The sequence below is a fragment of the Sarcophilus harrisii genome, chromosome 3, assembly GCF_902635505.1.
Source record: "Sarcophilus harrisii chromosome 3, mSarHar1.11, whole genome shotgun sequence".
NCBI classification, from domain to species: Eukaryota; Metazoa; Chordata; class Mammalia; order Dasyuromorphia; family Dasyuridae; genus Sarcophilus; species Sarcophilus harrisii.
In genome coordinates, this window is record NC_045428.1 from 305,823,886 (window position 1) to 305,842,034 (window position 18,149).

At 32.8% G+C, this 18,149-nt stretch overlaps 1 protein-coding gene across 3 annotated transcripts in view; it reads right to left on the reverse strand.

Annotated features, from left to right (window-relative positions):
• Positions 1-18,149, reverse strand: part of RYK (receptor like tyrosine kinase) — a 96,891-nt gene that overhangs the window by 67,747 nt on the left and 10,995 nt on the right. For all 3 annotated transcript variants that reach the window (XR_004233002.1, XM_031959762.1, XM_031959761.1), the window contains exon 2: positions 8,351-8,472. Coding sequence is in view for 2 of the 3 variants with exons in the window: in XM_031959762.1 (XP_031815622.1) it covers positions 8,351-8,472 (122 nt within the window). In the remaining variant the exon portion in view is untranslated. The remainder of the gene's footprint in view (positions 1-8,350; positions 8,473-18,149) is intronic.

The window sequence follows — 18,149 nt, forward strand, 5'->3', positions numbered from 1 at the left end:
AATATAACTGGCAATAACAGAAAACAGATTATAAAAGCATATTTATTATAAAGCCTTCTCTCAAACTCTCAAATTTTTTACTGAAAGTCTTAAGTCATAAGCAAATAAGAGTTTCTTATTGCTACCAGTACCAATGACATGTTCCTTGAGAATTCTAACAATAATAGTCCTTAAACAGTTTTGAATAATTTAAATAGATAATTCCTATGGGCTGTTAATACTAGAGAATCCCAGGCAGTCTCTGATTGTGGCCAAAAAATTCTGTTATACATAATACATTAAGGTAGGCAGTTTTAAATGGAGGAGAGTTTACTGGAAAAGTCTCAGAAAAAGAGAGAAGATGGGAGTAATAATAGCATCTTTATGATAATGCTGTTGTGAAGATCAAATTAGTTACTATGTAAAGTGCTATGTAAACTTAAAAGTGCTATATGAATATCAGTTAGCTATAGAGACCAAATTAAACTACAGCAGTAACAGTACTGCTTAATTGGTTCCAAAAGATAAGTGGCAAAAACATTAAGTACAACACCAAATGAATTTTTCCCATAAGGAATATATTTGCATTCCGCAGCCTAACTATCCCTCCTCAGCCAGTTTCCCAAAGGAGGAAGTGAGGCTCCAAGTGCAGAAAAACAAGCGAACTGAGCTTGGCTCCTCCCTTCTTGACCCAATTCACTTCCAGAGAGGAACCACAACCTTTATATTCTCACCTCACTCCATGTTGTCCAAACTTCTGGACATCTCCACCTGGCCTCCTGCCTTTGTTCACATCAGCACCACTGTTCTTGTTTTTTCTCTTTCTACTGAGAATGGCAGCCACTTTGTGTCCCTTCGAGTATTACTGTTTTGGGAACTGGAAGACTATACACAGCAGTCAATTAGTCTGCTCCACAACCTGCCTGCCAACCATGGGCTCCAACCTGACAATACTACAAACTGTCTTTGCTGGAAAGGAGCTGCCCATGGCTGAAGACAGCAGCAGTGGCATCAGGAGCTGGGCATTTTGCCTTGCCAACTTCACATCCCTATTGATCAACCAAGACAACAACCAAGTACAATGAGAGCCAAGTAAGCGTCCACTGATTAAGCATTTTTTTTCCTGCAAATCCAACAAGTTTCAAAGCAGACTAGTGAAACTTCTGTTTTATAAATGAGGAAACAGACAGAGAGAAGTTAGTGATTTGCCCAGGTCCTATACACATAATGTATAGGAGGCAGGATTTAAACTCAGGTCTTCTTGACTCCAAGTCCTGGGCTCTACTGTATCATGTAGTTACCCGAACTGAATTCTTTCCAGTCACTCAAGACTTCCAACCTGGGTACCATCCTCTACTTCTCTTATTCTTCAGATGCCATTTTGGCCAAGGACTGTTGTTTACTTTCACAGCATCCCTGGAATATGCCCCCTTCTCTCTTCTGAAATCCTATCACCCTCACTTAGATTCTCATCACCTCAAGCTTAGAATAATACAAAAGCCTGCTGACTGACTGGTCTCCCTGTCTCAAGTCTTTTGCCATTCCACACCCTCTTCTACTCAGCTATCAAAATGATTTTCTTAAAGGGCCAGGCCAGCCTGACCATGTTCACCTCTATTTGATATATTGAATAAACTTGTCCCTTCTTAACTTTTCAATTTTCTTCCATCTTACTTCTGTCAATTCTTCCACTCCTACAAGATCCTTGATCCAGAGACACTGGCTTCTTTCTTGCTTTCCACACACAAGACTATTCCTCCCCCAACTCAAAAGCCACTTTCAATGGCTTTCCCAGAGGCCTAGAATTCCTCCACATCTTTACTGTCTAGCTTCCTTCAGGTCTCAGATAAAGTCCCACCTTCTGCAAGAAGCTTTTCTTCTTAAATCTTCCTTAATAGTGGACTTTCTACTGAGATCACCTCACTCAGGAAACTAAGTAATGGAGTGAATATAACTTGGCCTGGATTCAAGAAGACTTGATATTAAAAAAAATTATTTCTGAAAACTGAATAAGAAGGAATTCTATCAAACTCCTTTTATGAGACAAATATAATACTGACACCTAAACTAGGGAGAAATAAAGAAAAAGAAATTTACAGACCAACATTTCTAATGATTTAATACAAAAATATTTACTAAAACATTAGCAAAGAGGCTATAGTAAAACATTTTAAGAGATTATATATTATGGCTGGAATGAAGAGTTAGTCAATTATTAGGAGTCATAAACCTAATAGTTTAATTTTTAAAAATAACAAAAATTACAGTTATACCAAAAGATAACAGTTTTTGATAGCATACAGCACCAATTTCTGTTGTTGTTTTTTAAAAAAAAAATGTTTAAGCATTAGAATATAAAGACCATCCCTTCAAAAACTGAAAAGTAACTAAAACTAAATAGCAAAATCTGGAATGGAAAATACTAGAGGTCATTCCAATAGGATCAAGGGAAAAATGCAAAGATACCCAAACACTTGCCTGGTGAAGTTTCTATCATCAAAGAACTTCTTTTTCATGGGGAAAGTATAATGTATTCATTATAAATTTCCAAATCCCCTGAAGTAGCTGTGAAATCAAGAGTATGAAAAAACAGTATATCTCTCTAAAGCTAGAGACAAGTGCATCTCCCATCACTACCTCAAGAAAGGAGCTCAACTTTAACATAAAGTTAAGAAATAGAATAGAAAAAAAAGCAAACAAATAAAAAAAAAGCCTAACCATAAAAAGCAGATCAAAATATAAACTAGAAAACAGCAATGTCTTTGTACACATATAAAGATATAGCTCAATATCTGTGTGTATCTCATAAATCATATACACAATAGCTACAAATAAAGCCTCAAAGGAAAAAAAAATCAATTTAGACATAAACTCAATAAGAATTTCTGAAAAAGCTAAAAAATGATTTTCAAAATCAAAAAGTAGTAGAGGAAAAAATAAAGCTAAGAAATGGAATGAATGTATCTCTAAAACAGAAGCAGATAGCATGATGGATCAGAAACCAGAATCCAAAAATGTTATTTATAAGAAATACACTTGAAAGAAGAGAATGGTATAAAGTTAAAACAAGGAGGTAGAACAGAATCTATTATGCTTCACTTGAGGCAGAAAGGTCAGGTGTGATAATTGTGATCCCAGTCAAAGCAGAAGCAAAAACAGAATTAATTTAAAAAGACAGAGAGGGAAATTACATCTTGCTAAAAGATTCCACAGAAAATGAAGTGACATCAATACTAACTATATATGCACAAAATGACACATCCAAATTCTTAAAGGATTAAATGAGGTGCAGAAGGAAATAGACAGTAAAACTATACTAATGGGGAAATCTCAACTTTTTCTTCTCAAAGCTAAATAAATCTAACCATAAAAAAATTAAAAAAGAAGTTAAGAAGATGAATAGAATTTTTAAAAAGTTAGATAAGATATGATTGACCTCTGATGAAAACTGAATTGAATAGGAATAGAAAAAAGTATACTTTTTTGGATAAAGTGTCAAGTCTAAAATCAGGAAGATTAATCTTCTTGGGTTCAAATCCAGTCTCAGACACTAGTTACTGACCTTAGACAAGTCACTTAGCTGTGTTTGTCTCAGTTTTCTTATCTGTAAAATGGGTTGGACAAAGAAATGGCATATTCCAGTATCTTTGCCAAGAAAACTTCAAATGAAGTCACAAAGAGTCTAACACAATTGAAAAATAACTAATATTACTTTTTCTCAGTTATACATGGCACCTTCACAAAAAACTGACCATATATTTGGACATAAAAATCTCACCAAAAAAATGAAGAGCAGAAATATTAAGTCCATCCTTCCAGACTATAATACAAAAATTTACATTTAATAAAGAAAGGGCCATAGAAGCACAGATTGTAAATTAATTGAAAACTAAACAATCTAATTCTAAAGGATAAATGGATCAAAGACCCAATCTAGAAATAATCAATAATTTCCTTAAAGGGAATAACAACAATGAGACAACATATCAAAAATATGTGGAATGCAGCTAAAGAAGATAATTTTTTTTTTCTCTAAATATATACATCAATTAAAAAAAAAAGAACAGATTAATGAAACAACAGAAAAAGAACAAATTTAAATCCCCAGTTAAACACTGAAATGGAATTACTGAAAATCAAAGGACAGATTATCAAAAATGAAAAGGATGAGAACACATCACCAATAAATATGAAATTAAAAGAATTTTTTAGAATTGCTTTGCCCACAACATTATACAATGATCAACTCTGAAAGATGTGGCTCTCTTCAACAATGAGATGATTCAAACCAGTTCCAATTGTTCAGTAAAGAGAATCAGCTATACCCAGAGAGAGAACTATGGGAAATGAGTGTGGATCACAACATAGCATTTCTACTCTTTCTGTTACTGTTTGCTTACATTTTTATTTTCCTTCTCAGGTTTTCTTTCTTTCTAGATTAGATTTTTCATGTGCAGCAAGATAACTGTATAAATATGTATACAGATATTGGATTTAACATATACTTTAACATATTTAACATGTATTAGACTGCCTGCCATCTAGAGGAGGGGGAGAGGGGAAGGAGGGGAAAATTTGGAACATAAGGTTTTGCAAGGGTCAATATTTTGTAAATAGAAAGCTATAATCAAAAAAAAAAAAGAATTGCTTTGCCCAATAACAGGTCAGTAAGACTGACAAATCTAAGTTAAAAGAATGAATAGTTACACAAATATAAATGGCTGGATTGACAGAAGAAAAAAGAGAATACTTAAATAACCCTATCTTAGACATAGAAATTTAACAAATCATAACTGAGCTTCCCGAGGAAAAAAAATTCCAGGACCACATGAATTTACAAGTGTATTCTACCAAACATTTAAGGAACAATTAATCTCAATACTATATAAATTATTTGAAGAAAAATAGTGACAGAAAAGCAAAATAATAAGTGATGGGAAAGATATGGGAAAATTGGACCACTAATGAACTGATGGTGGAGTTTTGAAATGATCCAATCATTTTAGAACAATTTAGAACTATATCCAAAACTGCACATACTCTTTGACCCAGCAATAGCACTAGTAGGTGTGCATCCCAGAAAAGATAAAAGAATAAAGAAAAAAGACTTTTATGCACAAAAATATTTCTAGCATTTCTTTTTGTGGAAGAAAAGAATTGGAAACTGAGGGTATGCCCATTAAGAGGAAAAAGAGGGGGGAGGTAAAGGACCTATATTTATAAAAATATTGCTAGCAGTTCTTTTTGTGATGGCAAAAAAAGTGAAATTCCCATCTACTGAGGGATGGCGGAACAAATTTTGCTACAAGTCTAATATAATACTATTGTGCTGTAAGAAATGATGAATAGGATGCTTCCAGAAAAACCCATAAAGACTTAATGTTAATTTACACAGAGTGAAATGAGCAATTTCAGGACAATACTGTACACAGTAACAGATATCTTGAACAATAATGAATTGTAAATGACTTAGCTATTCTCAGCAATGCAAAATAATCTAAAGACAATCCCAAAGAACTTAAAATGAAAAATGTTCTCTCTTCAGAGAAAGAACTATTAAGAGTCTGAATGGAAAAAGAAACACACTTTATTTTTTCTTGGTCTGTATTTCATAACATGACCAATATGGAAATCTATTTTGCATTAACTACACATTTATAGTCTAAATTGCTCACCACCCCACTGATGGGGAAAGGGAGGAAGGAGAAAATGTGCAGCTCAAAATTTTGAAAAAACTGTTAAAAATTACTTTTAAATGTAATTTGAAAATAATATAAAAAAGAAATATTACACAAAAAAAGAAAAGAAAAGGCGACTGTTTGAACTAAGAGAACAATAATTTAAATAATCACTAACTTAAAGGTTTTAGGTCCCTCCTTTACTTTGTTCCTTACAGATATCAACAAAGAACATCTACTACACTATGGGTCAGCAACTTTTTTTGGTGGTGAGAATCAGTAAAGTCCAGGTAATGCTTATATGTATATTTGTATACATCCATACATGCATATATGTGTGTGTGTGTGTGTATATATATGTGTATATATATATATGTATATGCACAAATGTATATATTGATATCAATAGCAGGCAGTATGGAGGGGGGAACAAAAAGAAGGGGAAAAGGGGAGTGGACCACAAAAGAAAGAGAAAGAGTGCAAAAGGATATATATATATATATATATATACATATATATATATAAAAATATATATACACATACACACACGCAAACACACACACACACACACACACACACACACACACATATATATGCTAGGGAATGACAGCATGCCACTTTTATGTCCTTCAAATACACACCAGATTGGGTCAAATGTCTTAAATGAAATCTCATTCATATTACCTAAAAGGACACTCAAAACAGTTAAAGTAATATCAACTATCTCAATTTTATTTAGCCACTATTTTGTGAACACTTGGCAATACAAATTATCCAGAGTTCCTAGAAATGCATAGAGGCTATACATATAACAAAGAGAACCTAAGTTAAACAGATCTAATTGTTATTTAAAGTTTTAGAGACCAAGAATAAAACAGTAAAAACTGATATATATCCAAAACCTTTTGATTTTGAGTTTACCCCCTCTTACCTACCCCCCCCAAAAAAAACTTAAAAACTTGTCTTGCTCTGACAATTGAAAGTAATTTCCCAGTAAGTAACGAACTAGTTATGTCATTCAGAAGTATTTGGGTAAGTACCCTCAGGGGCTCAAGGGCCTTCTTTCCAATTCTGTTTAGAACCCAACATGAAATATATTTTCATGGTGTTTTGCATTTCCAAGAAATACATTTTCTTTTAACATGAATAGCTGTTGGGTTATATCAATCACTAAATGCTCTATTGTCTTCATTTTCAGCTGCCTTCTCTGCACAAGAAAAAAGCACTTAAATAACCTATTAGCAAAATCAACGATGTTAACAAAGTTAACCATAGAATGTGCACTCACCAATAAAAATCATTATGAAAAATGTCAGAATTGATTCAAGAGATACAAGTATTTAATGAAATTCCACAAACAAGTGAGTTTCAACCACTGGTGATTTATATACTGGAATATTCCCTCCCAGCCTGAGCTGCTACATGTATTATTTAAACCTTAGTAACAAATATATGTATAAGATTATTTTTTGCCCTCAAAATGCAATGCTACTTCCTCATAATTACTAACAAAGAACAATAAGTGAATTACCAACTACAGAACATATGCTAACTGAATATGTTTAAACATGTCTAAAATCTTTCACAACTTGAACTTAACTTATGTTTCTAGTCTCACTGAACGTTATTCCTTCTCTTGTTCATTTTAATTCAAACTAGCCTTCTCTATTCTCCTCCCACACAAAATTTTCATTACAGTGATTTTATACTGACCATTCTGTTTATCCTCTCCTCCGTCAGTTCTCCACTCCCAAACATATCTTTTGATCCACTGACACCAGCCTCTTCACTGTCCTTCATACAAGACACTTCATCTCCTGAATCAGAATTTGCATTGATTTTCTTCCACTCATGGCATATTTTCCCATCTCATCTCCAAATTCTGGCTTCCTTCGAGTCCTAATTAAAATTCTACCTTCTATAGGAAGGCTTCTCTAATCCCTCTTTAATTCTAGTACCTTACTTCTTGATTAGCTTCAATTTATCCTAAATATATCCTGTTTGTACAGATGTTTCTGTGGTATCTCCTCAATTAGACTGTAAATTCCTTGAGAGCAACAACTTTCTTTTACCTTTATATCTCCTGGCACATAATAGGCTCTTAATATTTACTGACTAATGAATGATTATATTTATTCTTCATATACTTATACATGTACTTGTCTCCTCCACTGGAATAGAAATTCTTTAAGACAATGGGTTGCTTTATTTTTTGAACCTGCATCTCTAGCATCATGTTTGGAACAAAGGAGGTACTCAATTTTGTGTTAATTGAACAGATCTTTTAAACACTGTCTCTAAGTTCTTAAAATAAGAAGCTATTTTCTGAAACATATGATAACTTACTGGGTCAGCATTTACCTTTTTTTAAATAAGATAATCATCAAAGTCTGAAAAGCACAAGAGGTTAATAATGACTGAGCTATTTTAATAATCTAAACTAATGAATTTCTAGGTTTTGGGGAAACTATAAAAAGAATGGACTTACAATCTAAAACACCAAATTGGTCATAGATTTGTCCTTCTGTAGAAGTCCTTTAAATTGGAAAATAAGCAAAACCATCTTTTCTGAATGTTCTAAAAGTTGTTCTTGATTCAGAACCACAGATTTCATCTCCTTAAAAATCATGTTTCATTAGTATTTATTTATTCCCCTATAATCATAAACTCACATAGGTTAATTACTTTCTTACCTTGGATTTAGCATACCATGTGAAGTGAAGGTAATTGGTATCACTGGGTACTAGCAGGTTAAAGGATAGTGCGTAGTGATTAATAAGATCATTTCTCACATAATAAAGTTCTGCATCAATACCTAGAAAAACAAGAATGAGAAAATGGTGAAAAAAGGAATTTATATAAAGTAGGTTAATAATAAGCACAACTTACTTCTATTCACCCCTGACAGATCAATCTTTTTTGTGTAGCTACTGTGACATAGCTTTTATCACAAAACAGACACTTAGAACAAACACTTAGAATTTTTTAAAATGCTACTTTAGTATTGCTTCTATCACAAAATAGATACTTAGTTTGAAGTAAAAGCCTTGAAAAGGATCCTGCTCTGCAACCAATAGCAGAATGAATTAATATGCAGCAGGAAAGATGATATAAGTATGCTTTGAGAATCCTGAAATTTTCAGAGATCCCAAAGTAACTCAATCAAATTAGAAAGAGACCATTACAATGGTTTTAACAAAATACTAATGTATAGGAATATTATTCCCTCATAAGAAATGATAAGTGGCAAAGTCCTGAAAAATAAATGATAGAGACAATTTCAAAGAATCCTGAAGATTATGAATTAATATACAGAGAAGTGAAAACCAAAAGAATAATTTATACAAAGACAACACCAGAAAGAAAAACAACTTTGAATGATTTAAGAATTATAATCAAAGCAATAATTGATCATGATTCCAGAAGACTTAAGAGGAAGCTTGTTACCCACCTCCTAACAGATGAAATACTAAAGGTACTGAAAGTCACATATCTTTTCTGACCCTGCCATCATATAGCTTTGTTTTGTTTGATTATGTTTATTTAATACAAACTTTTTATTTATTTCTTATTTTTTAATAGGGGAAGGTAGCAGTAATAACAATAACAAAAAAAAGTTCAGGGAAACTTTTTTAAATGCATGGAAAAATTCAGAAGCAAATTAAATATATATATATATATATATATATATGGGACAGTTCATATATATGTGTGTGTTTGTGCAATTTCTTATTTCTTTTAAAGCAATATGAAACGCAAATTTATCTTTTCATGTACTCTTGCAGGTGTTCAGTGTTTATAAATGCTCTTTTTGGATTCTTTGTAATCCAAATAATTTGTAATAAAGAATATTTTCTTTATTATAGAATAAGAAGAATTTCCAAATAAAGAAACTTTATTTTAATAACTAGTGGTTTTACCTAAATAAATCTTCTCTAGGGTTATTTTTCAAAATAAAAAGTCCTCCACAAAATCAGGAGTTAGAGACATTTGCATACAATCATACAAAGTATATACCCTACATTCAAACATTTACTTTTCATTGTATATTACAGGTAATTTCAATGAAGACTGGAATCATCAAAACAATAGACATTCTATATTTTCATTAACAACCATAATTTCTCTAGCTTTTATTAGTGATCCAGATCAACAACCTAAATTAAAAAAGAATCTTAAGGTCTTGAGTTTCAAGAAGCCTAATGCAGGGTGGAAAAGAAGAGTGAGAATCAGTACCTCTATCACTCCTAAAGTCTATATATATAAATCCCAAAACTTCAGGTCTCATTTTACCTCTATTAGTTCTTTCAGCTCTCTCACAGCAACTACTGTGACTCAAAGGAAGAAAAGTGAGGTACTATTATTTGTTTCCACTGCTGAAAAACATCTTTTCTTATGTAAAGAATATTATAGATGATAATAGTATGAAATGTCAAACCATTGGGAAAATTTTTTCAACAAAATGAATTAAGAGAAATAAGAAAATTCAGGGGAAATGAATATGTAACAACATGTCATTAGAAACACTAAAAATCTATCGGTTATAACTTTTTTTTCACAAAACTATACTTAACATAATTTTAAAAGCATAGTTTATATATGCTTATTTTTAAAAAAATTTTTTTCTTTTTTTTTTTTTTTGAGACTTACATGAACTGATGCTAAGTGAATATATATGCTTATTTTTAAGGAATCTCTAGGTCCCATGTCAAAGAGGTATCCCCTTCTAACCTCCATATCTTTATAAGTTCCTTTGTTAATTAATTCATTCAAAAATTTACTTTTTATGTATAAAACATGATGAGTTTTCAAATAGGCCTGCGAGTGGCATTAGGACAAGAATTAGTAGAAAGTAGAGCATAGAGGCTAACTGGCCAATAATGATAAATAGTTGCTCTACAGGTTGGCCGCCGATTCAGTAAGTGTGATTAGGTTAGCAGTAAGGATTCAGAATAAGGTTTGGGATACTGGACGGAATATCATGCTTCGTTGGTTGGCTGTGTGGAGTAGGGGGATGATTAGGAGGATTAGGATAGATGCTAGTAAAGCGAGGACCCCGCCTAATTTGTTGGGGATAGAGCGTAGGATGGCGTATGCAAATAGGAAGTATCATTCTGGTTTGATGTGAGGGTGTGTGTTTAGTGGGTTTGCCAGTGAGAAGTTGTCTGGGTCTCCTAGTAAGTCTGGTGAGAATAGGGCTAGAAGGAGGAGTACGAGGAGTAGTAGTATAAGGCCTAGGGCATCCTTGATGGTGTAGTAGGGGTGAAAGGGGATTTTGTCTGAGTCAAGGTTGACTCCTGAGGGGTTGTTAGAACCTGTTTCATGGAGGAACAGTAGGTGAACGACGGCTAGTGCTGTGATGATGAAGGGTAGGATGAAGTGGAAGGCAAAGAACCGTGTGAGGGTTGCTTTGTCTACTGCGAAGCCTCCTCAAATTTATTCTGCTAAGGTGGTGCCGATATAGGGGATAGTGGATAGTAGGTTGGTAATTACGGTGGCACCTCAGAATGATATTTGTCCTCAGGGAAGTACATATCCTACAAATGCTGTTGCTATGACAATGAGAAGTAGGATTACCCCGATGTTTCATATTTCTTTGTAAAGATAGGATCCGTAGTAGATTCCTCAGCCTACATGTAGAAATAGGCATGATATAGGATATAAATAATCAACAAATGATTGATCAACAATCAATATAGGAGAAAATAATCAACATAACAGAGTCCACACCATACTATATATTCTGAATTTTTCAACAAACAGAGATGCATCCCAATCTCTATCAATAAATATATAAACAGGGGGCAGCTAGTTGGCACAGTGGTTCTCTAACAGAACCAGCCCTGAAATCAGGAGGATCTGAGTTCAAATCTGATCTCAGACACTTAAAATTTCCTAATTGTGTGACCATAGGTAAGTCACTTAACTCCAGTTAGCTAAGCAAAAATAAAGTAACTAAATAAATAGAAGGTACTAAATTCAGAGACTAATTTAAATCCTCTCTGATATAATCAAAACAAAACTCATTTACCAACTTCTAGATCAAAAGTCATCCATCATACAAGGAAAGAGGGTAGTCTGTTATTTTAAGAATTACACCTCCACCAACAGAAATGTGAGTCTTGTTTATTGTCCTCAGTACATAAGAACTTGTGATGATCTGAACTTGAAGATAACTTTTCATAAAATCTTATAATTGCATAGTTTTTTAAAATCATTCTGAGGAAGAAAAAATCACGTTATTATGTGAACGTCTGAAGAAACATTTTGTTCCTCATAATTTCTAAATCTCCCTTTGTGAAAGAGGAAAAACAGGATGTCACTTTTCTACATATTCCTATCCCCTACAGTCCCACATCTCCAATAACTCAAGTTAGGCATTTAGAATCTGGCTGAGAATAATGCACATGCACAATAGTATTGTTCTGTATTATTTTAATGGAAAGTTTAATGCATTTCAAATACAATGGTGATTAAATCCTAATTACTTTTTAAAAAAATAACTTCTATACAAAACTATTGTATTAAGTTCCCAAATTTATAAATAATCTTCAAAGAACACATAAGCAGGAAAGTCAATCTAATACATTTTTTTTCCTATTCACATATGTACTTTTCAAGTCCTAATAAAATGCCTTCCTATAGTTGGCAATAAGTGCTTAATACACTTCTAAAACTGCATCTGTAACAACTTACTTCCAGTGCTTTCTTCTCTCCAAATTAATTAATCTCCATTATTTCAAGAAATCACAGTGTTGTATAACTTGCTTTGCTTCATGGCCAAGCAGGCACAAAATGAGTGGGATAAAAAAATATAAGAGAGGATGTGTGGTGTAATTTGAATTTGGAGTCAGAGGCTTGGATCTATGCTACCTGTGCGACTGGAAAAATCACTTAACCTCCATTAAGTTTCAAACAGGAATTCACATGGAATCAGGGAGACCTGAATTGAACTCCTGTTTTCAACACTTACTTGCTATTTGTAGATTCATTTTCTATCTCTGTAAAAGAAGAAATAACGCTATCTATATTAAAAATATGGCTGAAGGCTTAAATGAGAGAGATAAAGAATTTTGAAAACACTTATGGGAATGTCAGGTATTATTATTATTCAAGGTGAACTGGATGAACCAGATGAATTCTACAATGTCTTTCAACTTTGAAACTTCAAATATAAGTACGTGTATTTTTTTTAGTTTATTTTTAATACACATTGTTTTATGAATTATGTTGGGAAAAAAATCAAGCAAAAAGGAAAAATCATGGGAGAGATAATAAAACAGAAAAAAAAAGAAGGAAATATAGCATGTGTTGATTTACATTCAGGTTTCTTAATTCTTTTTCTGGTTGCAGATGGCATTTTCTGTCCAGTCTACCAAAATTCCTTTGGCTCACTGAACTACTGAGAATAACCACGCCTTTCACAGATGAATACAATGTACTCCTGGTTCTGCTTGTTGTGCTCAGCATCAGTTCATGTAAACCTTTCCAGGCCTCTTTATGATCAGCTTGTTAATCATTTTTTATAGAACAATAATATTCCATTACCCTCATGTACTACATACAACTTGTTCAGCCATTCCCCAATTAATGGGCATCCACTTCTTTGCTACCAGAAAAAGAGCTGCTACAAACACTTTTGCACATGTGGGTTCTTTTCCCTCCTATATGAAAGAATATGCACAGTTTTATAGGCCTCTGGGCATAGTTTCCAGATTGCTTTCCAGAATGGTTGGATCATTTCACAACTCCACCAACAATACATTAAGTACTTGCATTTTCAAAAGTGTGCATGTGTATGTTTACATATACATGAGATGCAATAGTATATGTTATGAATAACATTACATATATCAAAGACAAAAGAACATTGTTTTAATTTTCAAATTATTATGCATATACACACAAATATATATGCATGTCATATGAATGGCAAAGTATTACCATTTCAATTATGAAACTTTCCTTATAAATTCTATTTAAATTAGTGCGGGAGTTGTAGAAAAGTACACAAATATACTATTGGGAAAGCTATAAATTGGTCCAGCCATGCTGAAAAGCAACTTAGAATAATGCAAATAAAATATACATATTTTATATGTATACAACATATATGTATATAAAACATTGTAGTATGCTGTCAAAAGACAACAAAATAGATGCCCATAAAGTGGGAAATGGATAAACAAATTGCTCCATGAATATAATGGAATATCTCTGTGCTGTAAGAAACAGAGAAGCACTTGGGACACAAATATAAAGGAATGCAAAATGAAATAATCAGAGAAAGGAAAACATGCACAATACAAAAATGGAAATGCAAGGAAAAATAACCAAAAAATACCTGAAACAATGCTGACATAAAGAATAAACAGATACTTCCTCCTACTCTTCTTTATAGAAGCAAGAGTCCATGGGTATTGAACACTAAATACAACAACAGATTTTTTTTTTCACTATATTGACAGATATTTCAAAATTCTTTATTATATGAAATGGCTCTTTGGAAGAGGGGAAAGGGAGTAGCACAAGGCAAAATGTTAAGTGAAGTAAAAAACAAAAGAAACCAATAAATATTTGTTTTTGAAAATCTATCAGGAGTTATGTTACTCAAGAAATATTGCAAGTTTCTATAGCCTTATTAAACAGTTGTGTCCAAAACCAAGCAAAGTGGTTGAAATGCTTTTGATATTTGGTATGTACTATTATTTGATGTTTGAAATTTACTCCAAAAAACAAAAAAAGGAAATGGTGATTTCTGGCAGAATTCACAAAGAAAAAAAACTGGAAAATATGTTTAGCATTTGGTTTGATTTATCATTTTGTCCTAGTGAGAAGAATTTTATTCAGACTTTTATGACTTGTTTCCTTTCTTTTTTTTCAAGAACTTAAAACAAGAAGGAATAAGTAAGAAGGAGATAAGAATGTTGCTTTGAATTTTGATTCCCTGGACATTTCATATCTTTATAAATAATTCAGATTACTGAAAAATATCTCAATATGAAACAAAGTTTAAATACATGGCAATGTTATCTTCAGGAGCTGAGATATGAAGATCTAAAAATATGTGCATTAACTGCTACTAAAGCTAAGGTATTAATAATTTATAAATCACTGTACACTAAAGTCCTGGTTTCTATCAGCTAAGAACAAACTTAGGAAGATTCTCCCAAGTTGGAAAGGTCAAAGGTAAAAAAAAGTTTGTCAACCAAAAACTATGTTTAGAGAGGTTCACCAGAGGATTGACTATCAGATGAAGATTTGTTTGATTTTGGAAAGAGGTGCCTAGAAGGGGTCTAACTAAGGCATAAAAGGGTTAAAATCTATGTGGGTAAAGAATACCAAACACCAATCAAAGAGATTCAATTACAAAAAAGCTCCAAAAAGAAATTTAGGTTTCATTTGCGGCAGTGTACTTCTGAGGAAATGCATAAACACTCCACCAAGGCTCAGCACAGGCCAATCAATCACCATTAGTAGAACACCAGTTCAAGCACCAAATAAGCTGCCAGAACCCTACAGCTTCCAGGAGCACTAGTCACCTCCCATTTTATCCCCTTAGCACAGGACAAGATACAAGATCCACTCCAAAGCTTCAGAGCCACATCAGTGCAGCACCAGGTACACAGTCAGGGCCTGCAAACACTAGCCACAAGTCTGAGACAATACTCCTTCAAGCCTAGGAACAGAGCTCAAATTTAAGAGGGAAAAGGAAAAAAAAAATCTGACCACAGAAAGTTATTATGGTTAGCAGAGAAGACCAACACACAAACTCAATAGAGGACAAATATCAAAAAACACATAGGCAAAACCGCAAAGAAAAATGATAAGTAGTCTCAAGCCCAGAAAGAACTCATGGAATAGCTCAAAAAGGAGCTTAAAAGTCACATAAGAGAAGTAAAAGAAAACCGGGGGGAAAAATGAGAATGATGAAAGCGTATATGAAAAAAGAACAGCTTGGAAAACTGCTTAAAAGTAGAATTGGCCAAATGGAAATGCAAATATAAAAGTTAACTGAGGAAAACAACTCCTTAAAAGTTAGAATTGGGGAAATGGAAGCTCATGACTTTAAAAGTAGAAGAAAATGTAAACTATAGCTTTAGAAAAACAAGTGATCTAGAAAACAAATCCAAGAGAGACAGTGTCTCTCTACCTACCAATCATCAAAAAGAGGACCTGGATAGCATCATTCAAGAAATAATCAAGGAAAACTAGTCTGATGTCTTGGAAAGGACAAAATAAGCACTGAAAGAATACAGCAATCATCTCAGGAAAGAGATCTTAAAATAAAAACTCCAAGGGCCAGCATAGCTATATTTCAAAGCTATCAGGTCAAGGAAAAAATATAAGTAGTCAGAAAGAAACAATTCAAATATCAGAAAGTCATAATCAATTATTAAAGGAGTTGGAAGCTGCAATATTAGAGTACTGGAGTATGGAACTTGATATTCTGAATGGCAAAGGAACTAGGACTGCAACCAAAAATCATTTAGCCAGCAAAATAAGTGTTAAGGAGGAAAAATGGCCATTCAAAGAAATGGAAGAATTTCAAGCTTTCATAAGAAGACCATAACTAAACCAAAGAGTTGACCTCTAATATCAAGACCCAAGATAAGGCTAAAAAGATAAAAAGAGAAAAGAAAACATCAGGGATTCAATACAGCTAAACTGTTTTCATTCCTACATGGTAAGATAATATCTGTACTTCTTAAAATTGTATCACTAATAGTACAACTAGAAGGAATATATAAGGCAGAGGGTGAACTTGAGGAAATGACATAAAAAAAATGAAGAGATGGGTACAAAAGGAAGGAAGAGGTAGAATAGGGTAAATTATTTCATATGAAAAGGTGTGAAAGATCTATTACAATGGAGAAGATGGGAGAGTGGGTACTGAGCATTACTTGAACCTTACTCTCATCAGTACTGGCTCAAAAAGGGAATAATATACACAATCAGTAGAATACAGAAAGTTGTCTTACTCTACAGGGAAGAAGGGAATTAAGTAAGAAGGAGGAGAGCACAACAGAAGAGAGGATAGATAGGTGGTAGACAAGCAACACTGATAAGGGTGAAAGAAGAGAGAAAACAAATAAGGAGAAATAATAGGATGGAAGAAATAAACATTTAGTAATCATAATTATGAGTGTAATGGGATGAATTCTCTCACAAAATAAAAGCAGATAGCAGAAGGATATCAAAACCCCAAATCCTACAATATAATGTTTACAAGAAACACACTAGAAGTAGAGGGATACACGCAGAGTAAAGGTAAGGGGTTGGGGCAGAATCTATTATGCTTCTGCTGAAGGTTAAAAAAAAAAAAGGATAGCAATCTTGATCTCAGACAAAAATACATCTAATTAAAAGAGATAAGGAAGAACACTACATCTTGCTAAAAGGTACCAGAGACAATGACACAATATCAATACCAAACATATGCATCAAGTGATATAACATTCAAATTCTTAAAGGAGAAGTAAAGTGAATTATAGGAAGAAATACTTAAAAACTATACTAACAGAGGATCTCAATTCTCCCCTCTTAGAACTCAATAAATCCAACCAAAAAGTAAACAAAAAAGATGCTAAAGAGGTAAATAGAATATAAAGAAAGTGAGATATGGCAGCTTTGGAAAAAAATGAATGAGAACAGAAAGGAATATGCCTTTTCCCCAGAAGCACATGGCACCTACACAAAAACAAACCAAGTGGTAAGATATAGAAACCTCAAAATCAAATGTAAATAAGGAAGAAATATCAAATGTATTCTTTGTGGATTATAATGTAATTTTTACATTCAACAAAGGCTAGTGGAAAATAAGTTAAAAATAAAATGGAAACAAAATAATCTAATCTTGAAGAATAGGTGGGTCAGAGGACAACTCACAGAAACAATCAATAATTTCATTAAAGAGACAGACAATGAGACAACATAACAAAACTTATGGGATGCAACCAAAATAATACTTTGGGGAAATTTTATTTATTATTATTTATTTTATTAATTTATTTTTTATGATTTATTTTTTATTTTATTATTATTTATTTTTTATTATTTATTTTATTAATTTTATTAATTATTATTTCTCTAAATTCTTACATCAACAAAATGAAAAAAAAAAACAGATCAATGAACGGGACATGCAACTAAAATCCTAGAGTTGTTTATTTTGTATATGTCTTATTGTGATTTAGCATATTACATTATATGGCTGTTGATACTTTACATTCGTTCTTTCAGAAACTTCCTGTTCCTATCTTTTGATTATTTATATATGGGGGATATAGTTCTCTTTCTAACATTTTTGCATCAATTTGCACCAAAATGTAATGTTCTCTTTGGTTCGGTTTTCTTAGGGTCTCTGGGAGCAGCCTTTGTTTCAGTCCAAATCCTTTATTATCTCTTTCAAAGTCCTATCTCCTTCACTTGGGACTCAGCTAGTTTTCTTAGAGGCCTACCTCTCTCCTGGTTCAGAGAGCTTAAACTCTC